General features: G+C 35.1%; 1 protein-coding gene across 2 annotated transcripts; it reads right to left on the minus strand.

Annotated features, from left to right (window-relative positions):
• Window positions 1-1940: 1940 nt before the first annotated feature.
• LOC138327645 (ufm1-specific protease 2-like) lies at window positions 1941-23745 on the minus strand. Of its 2 annotated transcripts, XM_069273917.1 has the most exons (14): window positions 23554-23738; window positions 20632-20776; window positions 18380-18471; window positions 17718-17922; window positions 17140-17357; window positions 16795-16888; window positions 14574-14725; window positions 13993-14101; window positions 13290-13436; window positions 12781-12959; window positions 12182-12280; window positions 11907-12009; window positions 9976-10100; window positions 1941-2195 (listed from the first exon to the last, which is right to left on the minus strand). In XM_069273917.1, the coding sequence occupies exons 1-14, from the start codon at window positions 23590-23592 to the stop codon at window positions 2109-2111; spliced, it is 1794 nt and encodes a 597-aa protein (XP_069130018.1). In that variant the 5' UTR covers window positions 23593-23738; the 3' UTR covers window positions 1941-2108. The 2 variants fall into 2 exon arrangements, 1 of the variants encoding a protein (XP_069130018.1); XR_011209081.1 differs by lacking the exon at window positions 11907-12009 and having other exon boundaries at window positions 23554-23745.
• Between the last annotated feature and the right edge of the window lie 21 nt (window positions 23746-23766).

Below are 23766 nucleotides of genomic sequence, written 5' to 3' on the forward strand. Positions count from 1 at the left end.
GGATTTTAACCAAATTTGGTCAGAAACTTTCTTAGGGGAAGGGGATAAGATTTTGCATAAATGGTGACCCTGACCCCCCTGGGGCCGGAGGGCTGGGCCCAATAGGGAAAATAGAGATAATTCCTTTAAATCGCTACTAGTCATAAAGTACTCGATGGATTTTAACCAAATTTGGTCAGAAACTTCATTAGGGGAAGGGGATCAGATTTTGCATAAATGGTCACCCTGACCCCCCTTGGGCCAGAGGTGCTGGGCCCAATAGGGGAAATAGAGGAAATTCCTTTAAATGGCTACTTGTCATAAAGTACTGAATGGATTTTAACCAAATTTGGTCAGAAACTTCTGTAGGGCATAAATAGTCACCCTAACCCCCCTGGGGCCAGAGGGGCAGGGCCCAATAGGGGAAATAGAGGAAATTCCTTTAAATGGCTACTTGTCATAAAGTACTGAATGGATTTTAACCAAATTTGGTCAGAAACTTCCGTAGGGGAAGGGGATCGTATTTTGCATAAATGCTGACCCTAATAATTCCTTTAAATCGCTACTAGCCATAGGGTTCTACATGGATTATAACCACATTTGGCCAGAAACATCCTTGACGTAAGGGGAATAGAGTTTGTATAAATTTTGGCTCTGACCCTCCAGGGACAGGAGTGGTTGGGCGCAATAGTTGAAATAGAGGTAAATTCTTTAAATCGCTACTAGTCATAGAGTTTGGCATGGGTTGTAACCAAATTTGGCCACAAACATCCTTGGGGGAAGGGGAACAGATTTTGTACTAGTTTTAGCTCTGACCACCTCGGGGCAGGAGGGGTAGGGCCCAATAGGGGAAATAGAGGTAAATCCTTTAAATCGCTACTGGTCATAGGGTTCTACATAGATTGTACCCTAAATTGGCCAGTAATATTATTGGGGAAAGGGGAATAGAGTTTGTATAAAATTTGGCTCTGAACCCTAGGGGGCAGGAGGGGAGGGCCCAATAGGGGAAATATAGATAATTATTAAAATACCTTTAAAAAATGAACCTGTATTCAGAACATAACTTGGTATTACAAACCAGATGGGCCTCTTGTTAAAGATAGTTCAACCAATTATTTTTTTTGATCAGAAAATTTGCAAATGTGGAACTTTCGGAATATTAAAAACATGATGGAATTTTAAGATTCTCTAACAGATTACATTCAAATATTCAATATTTCGACAGTAATGTTGTATGTCTGCCAATGATATTTCATGCAGAACTTCCTACTTACAATGTAAGATTGATATGTATATAGTCCCTGTATGTTTGGTTACAAATTTCAGTCTGCAAAATGCATTTTAAACTGGATTAAAATCTAGGCTATAAGCAGAAATTTAAATAGTGTTTAAATGTCTGCTGTAAGAAAGAGAACAGCAAATCATTCATTTTTTCTGGTATCGTGCAATTATATATTTGGTACAAATAAGGATGAAATCACTTCTAAAGTCATGTTACAAACTATTAAATTCAATCTAATTAAAATTTGATGTTCATTATCTACTCCGTATACTCCGTGTGTCAAATGGACTGTACGGAGTAGATAATGAACATCAAATTTTAATTAGATTTGGGGGGGGGGGGGGGGGGGGGGAAGTGGGGGATCAAAGGGTAGCTTAAGTTTTGCTAAATAATAAGCGGTACCGCTGTACTTTTTAAAATACCATATTCAACCCAATAAGCACCCAGGGGAAAAAAAATTGAAGATGAAATTGTTGCAAACTTATGCAGTTTTGAAAAGTTTGGTCTTATGCCGGGCAATTGAAGTAAGGCCTCAAAAAGGGGAGTAGCATTATTGGATCGAAAACGGTATGAATTTTGGTATTGAGTCTAATGACATGAGGCTATGTTATGATATAATTATCAAACTTTTATGTAAAATAGTGAAAGGAACTAAAAATATAATAATAAAACAAAAAAATATGTGTCAACAGAAGAATTTAATTCACAAAGATTCTATTTTAATATATTATAACAATATTTAAGTATTCCAAGAGTCTCTTAAGAAACAATGTCCAGTTCAGATGCAATGACTAGCTGTCCTTTGAGTATTTGAGGCCTAGGTCATACTACACCATCTGGTGCTAAATCAGATGACTTCAGGCCTTTGAGGCATACACAGGTTATAATGAGCGTGTTGATCCCAAAAGTCGGGACCTTTCCAGCCACACCATCCCTGTCAAATGTAAAAAAAAAATAGTACAAATATAATATCACATAATTGTATACAAGGGGTGTGTCCTACATATTACTTAGCTACAATCATTAGACAAAGAACACACTAGATATATAACAGGGGTGTGTCCTACATAATTCTTAACTACAATCATTAGACAAACAACACACTAGATATATAACAGGGGTGTGTCCTACATAATTCTTAACTACAATCATTAGACAAACAACACACTAGATATATAACAGGGGTGTGTCCTACATAATTCTTAGCTACAATCATTAGACAAACAACACACTAGATATATAACAGGGGTGTGTCCTACATAATTCTTAGCTACAATCATTAGACAAACAACACACTAGATATATAACAGGGGTGTGTCCTACATCATTCTTAGCTACAATCATTAGACAAACAACACACTAGATATATAACAGGGGTGTGTCCTACATCATTCTTAGCTACAATCATTAGACAAACAACACACTAGATATATAACAGGGGTGTGTCCTACATACTTAGCTACAATCATTAGACAAACAACACACTAGATATATAACAGGGGTGTGTCCTACATCAAGCTACAATCATTAGACAAACAACACACACTAGATATATAACAGGGGTGTGTCCTACATCATTCTTAGCTACAATCATTAGACAAACAACACACTAGATATATAACAGGGGTGTGTCCTACATCATTCTTAGCTACAATCATTAGACAAACAACACACTAGATATATAACAGGGGTGTGTCCTACATCATTCTTAGCTACAATCATTAGACAAACAACACACTAGATATATAACAGGGGTGTGTCCTACATAATTCTTAGCTACAATCATTAGACAAACAACACACTAGATATATAACAGGGTGTGTCCTACATATTCTTAGCTACAATCATTAGACAAACAACACACTAGATATATAACAGGGGTGTGTCCTACATCATTCTTAGCTACAATCATTAGACAAACAACACACTAGATATATAACAGGGGTGTGTCCTACATCATTCTTAGCTACAATCATTAGACAAACAACACACTAGATATATAACAGGGGTGTGTCCTACATAATTCTTAGCTACAATCATTAGACAAAGAACACACTAGATATATAACAGGGGTGTGTCCTGCATAATTCTTAGCTACAATCATTAGACAAACAACACACTAGATATATAACTGGGGTGTGGTCTACGTTATTCTTAGCTACAATCATTAGATAAACAACACACTAGATATATAACAGGGTGTGTCCTACATACTTAGCTACAATCATTAGACAAACAACACACTAGATATATAACAGGGTGTGTCCTACATCATTCTTAGCTACAATCATTAGACAAACAACACACTAGATATATAACAGGGGTGTGTCCTACATCATTCTTAGCTACAATCATTAGACAAACAACACACTAGATATATAACAGGGGTGTGTGTCCTACATACTTAGCTACAATCATTAGACAAACAACACACTAGATATATAACAGGGGTGTGTCCTACATACTTAGCTACAATCATTAGACAAACAACACACTTAGATATATAACAGGGGTGTGTCCTACATAACTCTTAGCTACAATCATTAGACAAACAACACACTAGATATATAACAGGGGTGTGTCCTACATACTTAGCTACAATCATTAGACAAACAACACACTAGATATATAACAGGGGTGTGTCCTACATAATCTTAGCTACAATCATTAGACAAACAACACACTAGATATATAACAGGGGTGTGTCCTACATCATTCTTAGCTACAATCATTAGACAAACAACACACTAGATATATAACAGGGGTGTGTCCTACATACTTAGCTACAATCATTAGACAAACAACACACTAGATATATAACAGGGGTGTGTCCTGCATAATTCTTAGCTACAATCATTAGACAAACAACACACTAGATATATAACAGGGGTGTGTCCTGCATAATTCTTAGCTACAATCATTAGACAAACAACACACTAGATATATAACGGGTGTGTCCGACATCATTCTTAACTACAATCATTAGACAAACAACACACTAGATATATAACAGGGGTGTGTCCTGCATAATTCTTAGCTACAATCATTAGACAAACAACACACTAGATATATAACAGGGGTGTGTCCTACATAATTCTTAGCTACAATCATTAGACAAACAACACACTAGATATATAACAGGGGTGTGTCCTACATAATTCTTAGCTACAATCATTAGACAAACAACACACTAGATATATAACAGGGGTGTGTCCTACATCATTCTTAGCTACAATCATTAGACAAACAACACACTAGATATATAACAGGGGTGTGTCCTACATAATTCTTAGCTACAATCATTAGACAAACAACACACTAGATATATAACAGGGGTGTGTCCTACATACTTAGCTACAATCATTAGACAAACAACACACTAGATATATAACAGGGGTGTGTGTCCTACATAATTCTTAGCTACAATCATTAGACAAACAACACACTAGATATATAACAGGGGTGTGTCCTACATACTTAGCTACAATCATTAGACAAACAACACACTAGATATATAACAGGGGTGTGTCCTACATAATTCTTAGCTACAATCATTAGACAAACAACACACTAGATATATAACAGGGGTGTGTCCTACAATACTTAGCTACAATCATTAGACAAACAACACACTAGATATATAACAGGGGTGTGTCCTACATAATTCTTAGCTACAATCATTAGACAAACAACACACTAGATATATAACAGGGGTGTGTCCTACATATTCTTAGCTACAATCATTAGACAAACAACACACTAGATATATAACAGGGGTGTGTCCTACATCATTCTTAGCTACAATCATTAGACAAACAACACACTAGATATATAACAGGGGTGTGTCCTACATATCTTAGCTACAATCATTAGACAAACAACACACTAGATATATAACAGGGGTGTGTCCTACATAATTCTTAGCTACAATCATTAGACAAACAACACACTAGATATATAACAGGGGTGTGTCCTACATAATTCTTAGCTACAATCATTAGACAAACAACACACTAGATATATAACAGGGGTGTGTCCTACATATTCTTAGCTACAATCATTAGACAAACAACACACTAGATATATAACAGGGGTGTGTCCTACATCATTCTTAGCTACAATCATTAGACAAACAACACACTAGATATATAACAGGGGTGGGTGTGTCCTACATAATTCTTAGCTACAATCATTAGACAAACAACACACTAGATATATAACAGGGGTGTGTCCTACATCATTCTTAGCTACAATCATTAGACAAACAACACACTAGATATATAACAGGGTGTGTCCTACATCATTCTTAGCTACAATCATTAGACAAACAACACACTAGATATATAACAAGGGTGTGTCCTACATATTCTTAGCTACAATCATTAGACAAACAACACACTAGATATATAACAGGGGTGTGTCCTACATATTCTTAGCTACAATCATTAGACAAACAACACACTAGATATATAACAGGGGTGTGTCCTACATAATTCTTAGCTACAATCATTAGACAAACAACACACTAGATATATAACAGGGGTGTGTCCTACATAATTCTTAGCTACAATCATTAGACAAACAACACACTAGATATATAACAGGGGTGTGTCCTACATAATTCTTAGCTACAATCATTAGACAAACAACACACTAGATATATAACAGGGGTGTGTCCTACATTCTTAGCTACAATCATTAGACAAACAACACACTAGATATATAACAGGGGTGTGTCCTACATAATTCTTAGCTACAATCATTAGACAAACAACACACTAGATATATAACAGGGGTGTGTCCTACATAATTCTTAGCTACAATCATTAGACAAACAACACACTAGATATATAACAGGGGTGTGTCCTACATATTCTTAGCTACAATCATTAGACAAACAACACACTAGATATATAACCGGGGTTTGGTCTACGTAATTCTTAGCTACAATCATTAGAGAAACAACACACTAGATATATAACAGGGGTGTGTCCTACATCATTCTTAGCTACAATCATTAGACAAACAACACACTAGATATATAACAGGGGTGTGTCCTACATTATTCTTAGCTACAATCATTAGACAAACAACACACTAGATATATAACAGGGGTGTGTCCTACTTTATTCTTAGCTACAATCATTAGACAAACAACACACTAGATATATAACAGGGGTGTGTCCTACATTATTCTTAGCTACAATCATTAGACAAACAACACACTAGATATATAACAGGGGTGTGTCCTACTTTATTCTTAGCTACAATCATTAGACAAACAACACACTAGATATATAACAGGGGTGTGTCCTACTTTATTCTTAGCTACAATCATTAGACAAACAACACACTAGATATATAACAGGGGTGTGTCCTACATACTTAGCTACAATCATTAGACAAACAACACACTAGATATATAACATGGGGGTGTGTCCTACATAATTCTTAGCTACAATCATTAGACAAACAACACACTAGATATATAACAGGGGTGTGTCCTACATCATTCTTAGCTACAATCATTAGACAAACAACACACTAGATATATAACAGGGGTGTGTCCTACATACTTAGCTACAATCATTAGACAAACAACACACTAGATATATAACAGGGGTGTGTCCTACATAATTCTTAGCTACAATCATTAGACAAACAACACACTAGATATATAACAGGGTGTGTCCTACATACTTAGCTACAATCATTAGACAAACAACACACTAGATATATAACAGGGGTGTATCCTACATACTTAGCTACAATCATTAGACAAACAACACACTAGATATATAACAGGGGTGTGTCCTACATAATTCTTAGCTACAATCATTAGACAAACAACACACTAGATATATAACAGGGGTGTGTCCTACATAATTCTTAGCTACAATCATTAGACAAACAACACACTAGATATATAACAGGGGGTGTGTCCTGCATCATTCTTAGCTACAATCATTAGACAAACAACACACTAGATATATAACAGGGGTGTGTCCTACATCATTCTTAGCTACAATCATTAGACAAACAACACACTAGATATATAACAGGGGTGTGTCCTACATACTTAGCTACAATCATTAGACAAACAACACACTAGATATATAACAGGGGTGTGTCCTACATAATTCTTAGCTACAATCATTAGACAAACAACACACTAGATATATAACAGGGGTGTGTCCTACATAATTCTTAGCTACAATCATTAGACAAACAACACACTAGATATATAACAGGGGTGTGTCCTGCATAATTCTTAGCTACAATCATTAGACAAACAACACACTAGATATATAACAGGGGTGTGTCCTACATACTTAGCTACAATCATTAGACAAACAACACACTAGATATATAACAGGGGTGTGTCCTACATACTTAGCTACAATCATTAGACAAACAACACACTAGATATATAACAGGGGTGTGTCCTACATAATTCTTAGCTACAATCATTAGACAAACAACACACTAGATATATAACAGGGGTGTGTCCTACATACTTAGCTACAATCATTAGACAAACAACACACTAGATATATAACAGGGGTTTGGTCTACGTAATTCTTAGCTACAATCATTAGACAAACAACACACTAGATATATAACAGGGGTGTGTCCTACATACTTAGCTACAATCATTAGACAAACAACACACTAGATATATAACAGGGGTGTGTCCTACATAATTCTTAGCTACAATCATTAGACAAACAACACACTAGATATATAACAGGGGTGTGACCTACATACTTAGCTACAATCATTAGATAAACAACACACTAGATATATAACAGGGGTGTGTCCTACATACTTAGCTACAATCATTAGACAAACAACACACTAGATATATAACAGGGGTGTGTCCTACATAATTCTTAGCTACAATCATTAGACAAACAACACACTAGATATATAACAGGGGTGTGTCCTACATATTCTTAGCTACAATCATTAGACAAAACAACACACTAGATATATAACAGGGGTGTGTCCTACATACTTAGCTACAATCATTAGACAAACAACACACTAGATATATAACAGGGGTGTGTCCTACATAATTCTTAGCTACAATCATTAGACAAACAACACACTAGATATATAACAGGGGTGTGTCCTACATAATTCTTAGCTACAATCATTAGACAAACAACACACTAGATATATAACAGGGGTGTGTCCTACATCATTGTTAGCTACAATCATTAGACAAACAACACACTAGATATATAACAGGGGTGTGTCCTACATCATTGTTAGCTACAATCATTAGACAAACAACACACTAGATATATAACAGGGGTGTGTCCTACATCATTGTTAGCTACAAACATTAGACAAACAACACACTAGATATATAACAGGGGTGTGTCCTACATCATTGTTAGCTACAATCATTAGACAAACAACACACTAGATATATAACAGGGTGTGTCCTACATACTTAGCTACAATCATTAGACAAACAACACACTAGATATATAACAGGGGTGTGTCCTACATACTTAGCTACAATCATTAGACAAAACAACACACTAGATATATAACAGGGGTGTGTCCTACATAATTCTTAGCTACAATCATTAGACAAACAACACACTAGATATATAACAGGGGTGTGTCCTACATACTTAGCTACAATCATTAGACAAACAACACACTAGATATATAACAGGGGTGTGTCCTACATAATTCTTAGCTACAATCATTAGACAAACAACACACTAGATATATAACAGGGGTGTGTCCTACATCATTTTAGCTACAATCATTAGACAAACAACACACTAGATATATAACAGGGGTGTGTCCTACATCATTGTTAGCTACAATCATTAGACAAACAACACACTAGATATATAACAGGGGTGTGTCCTACATACTTAGCTATAATCATTAGACAAAAACAACACACTAGATATATAACAGGGGTGTGTCCTACATAATTCTTAGCTACAATCATTAGACAAACAACACACTAGATATATAACAGGGGTGTGTCCTACATACTTAGCTACAATCATTAGACAAACAACACACTAGATATATAACAGGGGTGTGTCCTACATAATTCTTAGATATACTAGACAAACTAGAGATTCTTTGGTTTGGTTTGATTATTTTAACATCCTATGATCACAGTCATTTAAGTTTGTGTCAGGGTCTAGATGGGGGAGGCAAACTAGAGTACCCGGAGAAAAACCACCGATCATGATCAATGGCCAGTATATACTTGGTAACTGTCCTACATAGCATTCAAACTCCTGACACAGAGGTGGAGAGATTGTGGTAATATGCTGGGACACTGCTACCACAGCCCCTTTGGGGATACTACTTCTACTTAATTAATTTTCTAATAAAATGTAAACATTTTGAAGGTAAGTTGCATATAACTTTACAAATCTCTTATATTTACAGACTATGTAATTGCTAAGAAACAAGCAGCACGAAAAGTTCTTTATCTGTACCCCAAAGCTTGTATTGCTAAAAGATTGATATTAGAATTATGATTGGGTACCTTTAGTTGTTAACTTTGTTTTAACATTCTTGAATCTGTTATTTACCAGTCAATAGTATAAATATAATTTATAATTTGCTATCATACAAAAAGAAATTGAAAAGTTTGCTGTCATGCAAGAAATTGAACAGAACTAAATGTGGAGCCTTAAGCTAAATTCCTGCAGGAGAAGACTTACTTTATCAAGGATGACTTTAAGATCTTCTGCACCAGTGTAATGAGGATCGAGGATGAGGAATTTTACATCTCCTGTCACTTCGTTGAAATCCACTCCAAGGATTGTGTGAGCCAATACCCCACCACCTATAACATAATATATACACTGCTTATCAAATGAAAAACAATTAATATACAGAGACTGTCTGAGTGACTCCATGTATATATGCACACGGAAGCAACTCCCTGTCTAATGTGACCTTACCCAAGACACAAAAACGAAAGTTAATGAAAGGAAGACTAATTAAAAAAAACAACAAAAAAACTCAGATATTTTGAAATTATGTATAATGGGCCTACTGCCAGTGTCTGTTGTCAAAGTATAGGAGGTTAGGAGGTGTCGTTTAATTAAAACAGACTTTAATAGTTTTAATTTGTAATGTTAATCATGGAGACTAGTTGTTGCCCTCATTAATAAATGTGAAGCTCTTTAAACATTACCTTTTAGTTAAATATTGGGTTCTTGCCTTCAAACTTTGTTCTCCACAAACATTTCTTTCTTGGTCATTTAAGTTATGAATTTTAAGATAATATCAAATTGGTTTGAGGTACATTTGTAATTCCAATAGATCTGTCTTTTACATGAAAGAACTTTAATTTGAGTTTACTTGAAGTATTTACAAAAAGTTTTATAATTTGTGCAATATAACTTATACAACACAGAAAGAAAAAGAACATAATTGGTGTGAACGAAAATGGAGAGCAAGCATATAAAGGATCCCATCTCTAACATATCCTTATTCAGTCAGAATGATGATATTTCCAGATTTCGTACGGTACTACATATCCCTTATTCAGTCAGAATGATGATATTTCCAGATTTTGTACGGTACTACATATCCCTTATTCAGTCAGAATGATGATATTTCCAGATTTTGTACGGTACTACATATCCTTATTCAGTCAGAATGATGATATTTCCAGATTTTGTACGGTACTACATATCCTTATTCAGTCAGAATGATGATATTTCCAGATTTCATACGGTACTACATATCCCTTATTCAGTCAGAATGATGATATTTCCAGATTTTGTACGGTACTACATATCCCTTATTCAGTCAGAATGATGATATTTCCAGATTTCATACGGTACTACATATCCCTTATTCAGTCAGAATGATGATATTTCCAGATTTCATACGGTACTACATATCCCTTATTCAGTCAGAATGATGATATTTCCTAGATTTCATACGGTACTACATATCCCTTATTCAGTCAGAATGATGATATTTCCAGATTTCATATGGTACTACATATCCTTATTCAGTCAGAATGATGATATTTCCAGATTTCATACGGTACTACATATCCCTTATTCAGTCAGAATGATGATATTTCCAGATTTTGTACGGTACTACATATCCCTTATTCAGTCAGAATGATGATATTTCCAGATTTCATACGGTACTACATATCCCTTATTCAGTCAGAATGATGATATTTCCAGATTTCATACGGTACTACATATCCCTTATTCAGTCAGAATAATGATATTTCCAGATCTAGATTTCATACGGTACTACATATCCCTTATTCAGTCAGAATGATGATATTTCCAGATTTTGTACGGTACTACATATCCTTATTCAGTCAGAATGATGATATTTCCAGATTTCATACGGTACTACATATCCCTTATTCAGTCAGAATGATGATATTTCCAGATTTCATACGGTACTACATATCCCTTATTCAGTCAGAATAATGATATTTCCAGATCTAGATTTCATACGGTACTACATATCCCTTATTCAGTCAGAATAATAATATTTCCAGATTTCATACGGTACTACATATCCCTTAATCAGTCAGAATGATGATATTTCCAGATTTAATACGGTACTACATATCCCTTATTCTGTCAGAATAATGATATATCCAGATTACCGATCATGATAGGTGTCCCTTGTGTCTGAAAGTGGAGAGCCAGTTCTCTCCCTTTTGTTGCGAGATCTGCACCAGCACTGACATGCATTATCTTTGAGGAAACCTGGAATATAAATTGTCCAAAAAAAATAAAGACACAGGAATTACAGTCAGACCTCCTGAACTTGGTTATCTACATTTTTTTTTAAAGCTCAGATTAAAAGAGAGCATCGTGCAGTCAATACTGAAACGGCCAAAAACAGCTAAAGTTGAAGATAAAGATGACTTTTACATACCCCTAAGAGATGGTCGAGACAGTAGCTGACCTCCATGGAACCAATCCACTGACGAGAGCCCACAAATTTTGGCTCCTTGTCTCCAACATCAACGAGTGCCTTAAAAACCAAACATAAATTTATTCAATCATAATATAAATATCATATATCATATATACATTGTATGTAGTGTTCTTTTGAACATCATGGCTAAACCTTACTGCATTCTGCTCTCCGAGGTTTTAATGCGCTAAACTTTATTATCAATAACATTTCTTTTGTTTGTCTTCTTGTATCTGAATTCTATATCATTTGACTGTGTTTGTTTTATGTCTGTTTCAATAAAGGGTCATATTGAAAATTCTCTAATCTATTTTGTCTACATGGTTCAAATTGATGGAATCGTCAACTGTCAATAACTTTTGTATTTTAATATATATTGTTTATGTTACAAAGTTTACTCCAACATTGAATAGTAACAAATGTTTTGTGAACATGAGGCAAGGCTACACACTGTCCGGTGACCCTTTCCCCATATAAATACAATATATACCCTAAAATATTAATAAACATAATCCATTTATCAAATTTGTAGTCATATTAGGATACAGGTAACATACCTGTTGTATTTCTTTATGACTAGCAATAGCTTTTTCTGTATAGGCCTGCAGTTTGAACCAGGACATGATGGTCTGTAGGGAGCGGTAGGCACATCCCCACTTATTGTCATCAAACCTGTCCTGCATGTAGTGATGGTAACTGTACAAACCGTCGACTATGTACTTAGTTCCTCCAGGTACTGTAACAGGTCACAGGTGTAATGTTATCTCTTGGCAAGCAAAGCTTCTCAGTATTAATTATTTTTGCCATGACTTAATTTCAAGTTTTTTGCCAAACAAGATTTTCACTGCTATTAAATTTTGCAATTTACAGGTTAAATGCTCTATTGTATTTTAATCTTTTTGCAAAATACAATTAACACTACTAATTAAACACTCCAAACGATAGCGAGGGACAGGCTATTTGAATAGGCCAAGGCCATATCCATGACTTTGCCAGAAATCTATTAATCCAAATGACTTTCCTATCAGTCCATACACACCTGCCTGTTATATGAATTTATACTAACCTCCCTGACTGTTGATTCCTGAATGAGGGTTGATCAAGTAACCATAGTTGGAGCGTTCTTCATGGAACATTACAGCATTGCTTCGCCTAAACATTGGTTGGTTTTCTGGTAGGCCCAGCATTCTATGGACTTCTGTCCGTCTTTGTACTTCAAATTAAAAAAATTGTATCTTACAGTTTAAGAGTCACACCGGTATTATTTGACAGGCTTCACCAAAAACAATTACATTTGATTCAGTCAACAAAGAAAATGTTGCCATATATTTGTTGTATTGTCTTCTTTCTATGGTATTACATTTTATTGTGAAGGAGAACCTAGGAGTAAAAACTTTTAATATCATGGATATTAATTATAATTATCAGGGTTAAAGGACAGCCTGATGTCCAATCCATTTGATGTACATAATACACAAATGTATCAATACCATCTAGTTGAAATAGAAATATTAGGGTGAAATTAGAATTTGAGACACTTTTAATATGAATATTTATTTTCATATCATGTATTGGATTGAAATAAGATTACGGTATAAGATGTGGAAACAATGTTGTTCATTGTCAAATGACAACAATATTACCGTGTGCATTCAGCTTGTTTAAGTATGAAACACTTGGACGAAAAATTCAAACAATAGGTCATCCTGACCCTTCAGGTCAGATGACCTTAAAACTTTTAAAATAACAGACAAATTACAGATACCTACCTAACTGTTCATCTGACATGTTTTGTAAATATACGATAGAGAAGATAGCCCGTAGTCCTGCAGGCTGGAAGTGATAGGGAGCAGGCTTACTGAACTTCTCACTTTTTGCCTGAAAGAGAAAATATACTGCAATAAATAATGAACCTTTTAAGGCCAACTTTTGACCTGTTTGATGTGTCAATGCAACATTCTTTTATCAAACTACATGTAATATTTTTAAAATTTAGTCTTATTAATAATTATAACAATTTCTTATTTAAATTCATCAAAATTGTTTTGTGGTAAAGTTTTTGATATTTCAAAACATGCAACCTCTTCTTTGTGTAATAATCTAGCTTTAAAAAATGAATCTAAAATATCCAGATTGATTGTGTCAGAGTCGAAAACATTCTACATTCTAATATAATTATATATATACGTGAAAGTATTGGTCGTGCATATACAGAGAGCTATAGTTTCATTCTTGTTGTTTTTCTTGTCAATCAGTAGCTGGTGACTAATCCATTGAGCATTCAACAGGTCAGTCACATGCTACAACAACAAAAACCCTGCAGAAGAGAGAGGTCCTAAGTATGACTTACAACAGTGTCCCGTATGATACAAGCAGCCATGGCTGTGAGCTGGTTACTAACGGTGGTACCGAGGACGGTGTGAAGATCTGTTATAGGTAAGTCTCTACTGACGACAGCAACAGCATCTACTGGCAATGTCATCTCCACGCTCTTGTGGTTACCTGGGGAGAAATTATATTAGTTCATTACCACACTCTTGCAGTTACCTTGGGAGAAATTATATTAGGTCATCTCTATACTCTTGTGGTTACTTTGGGAGAAATTATATTAGGTCATCTCTACACTCTTGTGGTCACCTTGTGGCAGAAAATTATAGGTATACACTCTTGTGGTCAAGAAGAAATTATATGTCTACACTGTGTGGTCACCTTGGGAAAAATTTTATTAGGTGATCTCCACACTCTTGTGGTTACCTGGGGAGAAATTAAATTAGGTCATCTCTATACTTTTGTGTTTACCTGGGGGGAAATTACGGTAAACCTCCGGTTTAATTCGAACCGGATAGTTCGAACACACAATTTTTTTCCAGAAAAACGGTAATTTTTTAGCTAGTGATAGTTCGAACACTGACTTTTTATAATCAATCCTATTTCGGATAGTTCGAACACGTCAAATTATGAACGTAAAAGTAAGATTTTTGTCAGCAAAACCGGTGCCCAATGGGGTCCCCTCTATAATAAAAATGGCGATATATTTTCATATTGCAAACAGTTTTGATGTTTGGAATAAAGATTGTATAAATGATCATTATAATGACCATACGACAGATAAGAAATGAACATTTTAAGCCATAAATGAAAATTATTTATGCCGATATATCGTACACAAAGCAGCAAGGCCAAATGTTTAATCTTAGGCGACAATGATTATATGTAACTTATATTTAAATTCGCTGTACCTGATGGAAACATGTGGAAGAAATCGCCAATGTTTGTTAAGTCCAATCTAGATATGAATATCAGTTTAAGTCGACATTAAAATATGCATTCAATCTATCTTTAATCAGCCAATCAAGGTGTTAAATTACCAGTAAACACCTGCCTCACGCTGGCTTGGACAGGCCAGTTATGAGGTGTCACAGCGAGCATCAAAAGCCAGCCGCTGGGTCACAGCAAGTGAGTGTGATTACATATTCAGCTCCAGCCAAAACAATCCACGTTTTGGGTAATTGAACAATAGATACGTAGCTTTTCATCAGGTTAAAACTAGTTACGTAATTTTAGAAGCAGACAATATGCAATCGGGTTTTGGACAATCTGACAGTCACAGTGCGCTTGTGACCTAATTTTACGAAATGAATGTAAACAAATATTTCCAACAGCAGTTTCGTAGATGCAACCGGATTTTCTTTAACTAAAACAGTAAATAAATAAATTTATGTTTGTTACGAAATATAACAAAGATCTAACTAAATTTTCTGTGGTTTAAATAAAGTTTCTATGCCAGTTAACGGACGTCGATGTAATTATATAGGCCGCGATCGTGAAAGTGCTGTTTGGGGCCTTGTCCACGTGCACACATGCATGCGGCTTCTTGCTTACGCAATTATTATAAATTCACCAATTAAATGCTCATGTTACGAGAAAAATGGTTGTATATAATATCTTCAGGAACTAAATACTTTCCCTATAGATTTTCTGCCTTACATTGCTTATGCCAGGTACATCAGTACAAAACTGGTTTTACCGATTTCAACTCGGATAGTTCGACTTATATTCCAACTGGTCCATCAATATTTATTTAATTTTGTTTGAACTAACCGAAGGTTTACGTAGATTAAGGTCATGTCTACTCTCTTGTGGTCACCTGGGGAGAAATTATATTAGGTGATCTCTACACTCTTGTGGTTATTTGGGAAGAAATTATATTTATATGTGATCTCTACACTCTTGTGGCTACCTGGGGATAAATTACATTAGGTCATCTCTACACACTTGTGGTTACCTGAAGATTAATCATATCGGTCATATTGTGGCTTCAAAATTCCTTTATAATATGTTGATGAATGAGTGAAATTAATACAAAATATATCTTTTAACAAAAAATGATAGTAGTTACGTAGAAGAGGGATGATATCTGGATTTGTACTACTCAACCTGAGCCAAAACATGAGGCGATCGTGGTATGATTCTATACTTTTATACATACCACACTAGAAAACTACTGTCAACAATACTCACGTGAGTGTCATATTGTAGTATCATCACATCAGAATACTATTGTGTCTTACCTAGAGAATGCTTTATGACGGGACAACACGACGGAACAGCATGAAATGAAGACTTTTTATTTATCTGGTGGTACATGGAGAATTTTAGTGTGGACTGGAAAGCAAGTAAAAAAAGGTGAATACACACTTTGTTATAACCCAAAATATACAATGTATTGGCATAAAAATTGTTAAAGTAAAACTATTTCATACATTTTCTAAAACTGTTAATGAATCATTTATTATTAATGGCTGTCAGTGAAAGAACTGTTTCTTTACTCAATTAACTTTGGTCATAATTGCAGTTATCAAGGTAGTGATTAAAATTCATTAATCATGTTCTTTGTCCTATCGAATTATAATTACTAGTTGGTCCTTTTTTGACTTTTTGCCACTTTTGCCAAAGCCATCATCACTTTTGATATGATTGTGAAGGTCGGAACAAGTCGTTTCCTTGGAAACTCCACATAATTGTTGTGATCCGATCAGGATGTCACTGCCATTTAGATGGTATAAAACTCCCTTCGATCTCGAGGCATTGCACAACTCATTTATCTCTTTCTGGAGGTTAGATTTCCATACATCTGAAATTGTATTAGTAGATTTAATTTGGTTCCCTAATCATTCACCATTGAAGCCACATTTAAATCTGAACTTTTTTTTATTCTTTTGAAGGCTGGAACAAGTTAATAACAAATTATAAAGGGGTGATATAAGAAGATTGCATTCCATCCCCATTTTGCCTGTTAATTCATGAAAAGCAACTCCAAAATGTGAATACAAAACTAGAATACAATGTAATTGATCCATTAAATCCTCAACAACCAATAGTACTGGTGTGTAAGTCTTACTCCCGATTTTCAGGGAAAAAAGTCGTGACTTATACTCCGGAAAATATGGTAATGATTATAAACTCACTCAATGGACATGTAGTGATTTCTTACCTGCATTTGTAACAAGTTCAAAACTCAGAGGAACTGGACACTGGACTCTGATGTATAGAAGACTGTCCAGACTGTGATCATGTGATACACTGACCACTGGTATGGTCAGCGACTGTCCATCCGTCCATAGGTAAAAGTTTTCCTCTGTCACTGAGTCACAAGAAACTCCAATTGCACATACAACCAAATCCTGTCCTTTGAGAATCTGAAATACAGACCAATGGTTGTAAGTATAAATTTGTTAAAGACATTATTGACTTATAAATGAATATGAGCATATCATCTGTAGTGATATCACAAGGTATACGATACATAAACTGAACATGGTGACTGCAGCACTTTGTTATAAGAAACAATCTGCTGTTTACCGTTAATGTTAACAACAACAGGTGTTTGTCTTGTTCTTTTATCAATTGTAACATCAACAGTTTTGATACATAAAATGTCTCCAACCCTTACATTCCTCTTAATATCACAGTTTTACCTGACAAATGAAACATGATATTAAGAGGATTCCACTGTATATATATATACTATCAAAAACAGGCATGGGAAATGTGACCAACAAAATGTCAATCAATCAAAGGTGACTCCCATAATTTAAATTTAACGATTTTCTTTACCTGAAAGAAATCAGATATTTATGAGCTAAAAACACTTACCTTGTCCAGTCCAAAATTTCCCAAATCCTTGGTAATACTGTTTGTATCTACAGCTCCCACACTGGAGTAAAACACACCAATTATACTGATACCTGTAAATAAAACATCAGGTCACTGAGGTATCACATCACAATCACACACAGGAGTAAAAAACATCAACTATACTGATACCTGTAAATCAAACATCAGGTCACTGAGGTAACACATCACAATCACACACAGGAGTAAAACACATCAACTATACTGATACCTGTAAATCAAACATCAGGTCACTGAGGTATCACATCACAATCACACACAGGAGTAAAAAACACCAACTATACTGATACCTGTAAATCAAACATCAAGTCACTGAGGTATCACATCACAATCACACACAGGAGTAAAACAGATCAACTACACTGATACCTGTAAATCAAACATCAGGTCACTGAGGTAACACATCACAATCACACACAGAAGTAAAAAACATCAACTATACTGATACCTGTAAATCAAACATCAGGGCACTGAGGTATCACATCACAATCACACACAGGAGTAAAACACATCAACTATATACTGATACCTGTAAATCAAACATCAGGTCACTGAGGTATCACATCACAATCACACACAGGAGTAAAAAACATCAACTATACTGATACCTGTAAATCAAACATCAGGTCACTGAGGTATCACATCACAATCACACACAGGAGTAAAAAACACATCAACTATACTGATACCTGTAAATCAAACATCAGGTCACTGAGGTATCACATCACAATCACACACAGGAGTAAAACACATCAACTATACTGATACCTGTAAATCAAACATCAGGTCACTGAGGTATCACATCACAATCACACACAGGAGTAAAAAACATCAACTATACTGATACCTGTAAATCAAACATCAGGTCACTGAGGTATCACATCACAATCACACACAGGAGTAAAAAACATTAACTATACTGATACCTGTAAATCAAACATCAGGTCACTGAGGTATCACATCACAATCACACACAGGAGTAAAAAACATCAACTATACTGATACCTGTAAATCAAACATCAGGTCACTGAGGTAACACATCACAATCACACACAGGAGGATTACAGGATATCAAACGAGCAACTAATTACATAACCCAAATGTCTTAAATTTGAGAGTCTCGAATGTAAATTTTAGGATCAATTAGAACAGAATGAGATGAGACAGGACAGACATGTAACTGTTCATGGTGGGAAGGGGGATCATACCTTCCAAAGACAGGCTTTGTTCCAGATTTTAATGGGGTCAGTCTGTATAATTAGAATGGATTTTTAGAACTCAGAGGGATCTTGGCACACACCAAAGAATGATCTATGTCTGACAAAGGAAAGAGGGATCTTTTCTCTGGTTTTCAACCTTTTACTAAATATTACTACATATGAAATTTGAGAAAGATCCTTTGCTTACTTTCTGAGATATAAAACAGTAACAAACTTCAATTATCAAAAAACAAGATGGCTACCTGTCGGCCATCTTTTTGACTGATCAGTCCAAGTATGCAATATGCACAACTAAGGTCATAGGGGAACTTCCATATAAAATTTGAGACAGATCACTTCAGTACTTTCTGAGAAAAAGTGGTTACAAGGTTCAACTATCAAAATCCAAGATGGCAGCCTATCGGCCATCTTGTTCACCGATCAGTATCAAAATGCAATATACATAACCAGGACCTAGGGAACCATACACATGAAATTTGAGACAGCTCCTTTCAGTACTTTTTGAGAAATAGCGGTAACAAAATTCAATTGTCAAAATCCAAGATTGCTGCCTAGCAGCCATTTTGTTGACAGATTGGTCCCATAAAGCAATATGCACAACTAGGGTCCTAGGAAAACCTGCATATGAAATTTGAGAAAGATCCCTTCCTTACTTTCTGAGATATAGTAATAACAAGAATTGTTAACGGACGGAAGGACGGACGGACAGACTGAAGGACAGACAATGGACCACAGATGAAAAGCGATTTGAATAGCACACCATCATCAGATGGTGGGCTAAAAATGTGTGAAGGTCCTTTTATATTTTTTTGCTTATAAAGGACATGAGGAGATGGTGTGTTAACACAAAAACTGCAAGATGTATCATATAACTCGCATAAAAATGGATGGCCAGACCTTCCAACACAAGATAAGTTTTGTTCCAGAAAAGGGTCAATCTTATTAAGAAACACTAGAGTGACAATAGGAAAAAAACCCAATAGGGATGTTAACCTCCGGGTAAGTACTGCTTGATGTCATTTGTGTTCCAGTCATCTTGACAATTTGCACATGCAACAACCTCATAATGGCTACTGTGTTTGAAGCCAAGCAGCCATCCTTGTTTCTTCTGCTTCGGGGTACATGTATTTGACAGAACCTAAAACACACAAAACACAATTAATCAAAATATCTTTCATTTTTGAGATGGATATGGTACCTTAACATCAACAATATTTATTTATTTCTAATGTCAATGAATCTATTTCATTTTACACTATCATTATCATGGTGTATATAAATATTACATATTTGCATATTAGTGTTGTGTTCCCTTCCTGACAGGTACTCTATCAATAAAGATTATGATTTTATTATTTCACCAGCAAAATTGGGTTGATTTCTTTGAAAGATATTATGCTACGCTCACAATCACATGACAATCAAGTCAATACCTACAAATGTACCTGCAAGGGCAGATAACTGTAATATGCCCATAGAGAATAAATGATGATGTATGCATGAAACATTTAAAAGGATTAATTGATAAATAATTAATATAATCATCATTGCCGCCTCCACTGTGACTTCCCTGCACAGTAGATGGGGATTACACTGGAACCAGGTTGCCTGTCTGTCCATCCATCTAAAGATACAACGACTGACAAACTATATATACTACTCCTAAATTATACTAGAAGGCTTTCAACTATATTAAATACATAGGTGGCAATAATTCTTATAATATCATATGAAGGTTAACATTATCTTTATTGGAACAAGGTACCTCAGCTGAAAAGGGGATGGATTTGCATGTAAATATTGTACCTAGCTACGCAATGCACATTTGGACTTAGACCGGCAACCAGACCCTAAGTTGCTGATAAGACTTTCTCAGCAGAGTTCCTTACTAGATTATTTCCCCCTAGTTTAAAACAGTATTTGGGCCCTTAAAATGATTGTCCACACCCATAACAACAATCATAATCCAAAATGATTGTAGAAATCAATGCCAGTTGTGACAGATAAGTTTTTCAACACTTGCACCAAAACATTAACCTTGCTATTTCGGCCTATTGGGCCTCTTGAAATTCTCAAAATCCAGCATTTGTGCCCTTAAAATGATTGTTCAGACCCATAGCAACACAATTATAATCCAAAATGATTGTAGACATTAAGGTCAGCTGTATCAGATAACAGTTCTTCAACATTTACATCAAAACCTTATCTGGGATTTCCAACACCGATGTCTGCGTGATTCCATAAGCCCCCCTCTCTTAGAGAGGTGAGCTAAAAAAAAAATTTGCGATTGGAATTACCAGCTTTTCAATTTCCTAAACTACTTGCTCAAAAATTATGTAAACTGTTGATATGGATATGGGTTAAGGAAGTAATATCAATGTTTGTTTTCTATATAACACTGACATGATCGACCAGCTTTGAAGGTTCCTTTTCATTTGTGCAATAATTTTAGACAAAAGGTCATATTTGAAGAATCTTATCACAAACTATTTTGTTTTGAGTGCAATATTGGTGTTTTTTTTGTATATGAAGAGTGCTTAAATGTTAAAATTACAATGTTCCAAAACATATTTCACCAAATTGAATGCTCAATGATTAATCGTTCAATTAATTAATTCTCTTCATTTTAGCTTATATGAACTATACTAAAGTTGGACTCCACATACAGTCAATGTTGTACCCGCAGTATGAGGCAGATATCACTTTGTCATCTGTGTGAATTTCCCTTTTTTCCTGATATTGTGATGGACGAAAAAAATATGTAGATTTGGATTTTCAAATATTTTTTTTTTTCTTGTTAGTGTTTTATTACTGAGAACTACTAATCCTAAAAGTAAAAAAAAAAAAAAAAAAAAACAAAAAAAGAAACAAAAAAACATTATCGCAATGATTTCTAAGTTAGGCTAATATTTCGGCTATATTGACTGGACTATAAGTAAAGGCTATCTGTGACCTACCAGTTTTCTCAAGCAGTGTGGTCAGTAACTTGAAGGAGTGGGGATTACACCATACCATCAGATAACACTATGGCTAGCCAGTGTTAATGAAGGACCTAAAGCGAGACTAATTCTCCAACTGAGTTTGTGGTTTCACACCTAGCCAAACCTTGTGTATCAAATTACAAACCTAATCCAGATTTGACCAGTCTATAGAATCAGGCATGTAGTAAAGACACAAATAATCTAGCCAAACTTAAGTGACTTTTTTAATATTCTAGAGACAGGTGACCAGTCTAATTTGGACTATACAGTAGGTTGGGAAAAATCTCTATAACAATTATGTGCAGGTTTAAAGTGAATAGTCGGGCAAAGAAAACCAGTCTAAATGCGTTCATTGGCCTTCCAAAAGTTCTCACATATTAATACGACGGTCAAGGTCTGCTTACGTTTCCCAGTTCTGACCATTGAAATAAAGAAAAGGTGAAAGCATTGAAAGCGAGGCTGCGTTGAAATGTAACCACGGGCATAGTCAGCCGGGAAGATGTTTTAGGATTCCTTTACTTTAAATTAATTTCTACGTGCGCAGACAGATTTTGACGAGAAAGTTTATTTTTCTATTCCATAAGAAATTATTCTGGATACATTCACACCATTTTTACCGACTTTAGCCATCCTTGCCCGACAGTTCACTTTAATAATCTCTATTTCAATGCACACGTCTAAATTTAAAATGTATCAGAGTATCGTTACATAATGATTCCATAGACATATCGTTTATCATATTATGTTATCAGAATCATGCTGTGACCTCGTGTACATTATGTTTACCTGACAGTCTATCACATATGCTAGCATATAAAAAAGAATTCCATAACTAATTGCAATTATTAGACAAATACTTCTACTCAAATCAAATAAATGAAATAACAGCAACATTTTCAGTGAATACACAAAAATAGAACGACTAAAATATTACCGATAACGCTCCCTTCTGTACCACGACTTTCCTCGCCATACTAATCGTTATGTTTCACGTCCAACTTCCGGTCTGTGAATCATTTCATCCCGGGTACTGGTTTAGAAATAATTGAATAAAATAGTCTACAATTCTAATGTATCTCATAATTTATATGCGACTTATATAAATAACCATTCCGAAGTGAAATCATTTCGTTAGATCTATATCTTG

Source organism: Argopecten irradians, chromosome 7 (genome assembly GCF_041381155.1).
Source record: "Argopecten irradians isolate NY chromosome 7, Ai_NY, whole genome shotgun sequence".
NCBI classification, from domain to species: Eukaryota; Metazoa; Mollusca; class Bivalvia; order Pectinida; family Pectinidae; genus Argopecten; species Argopecten irradians.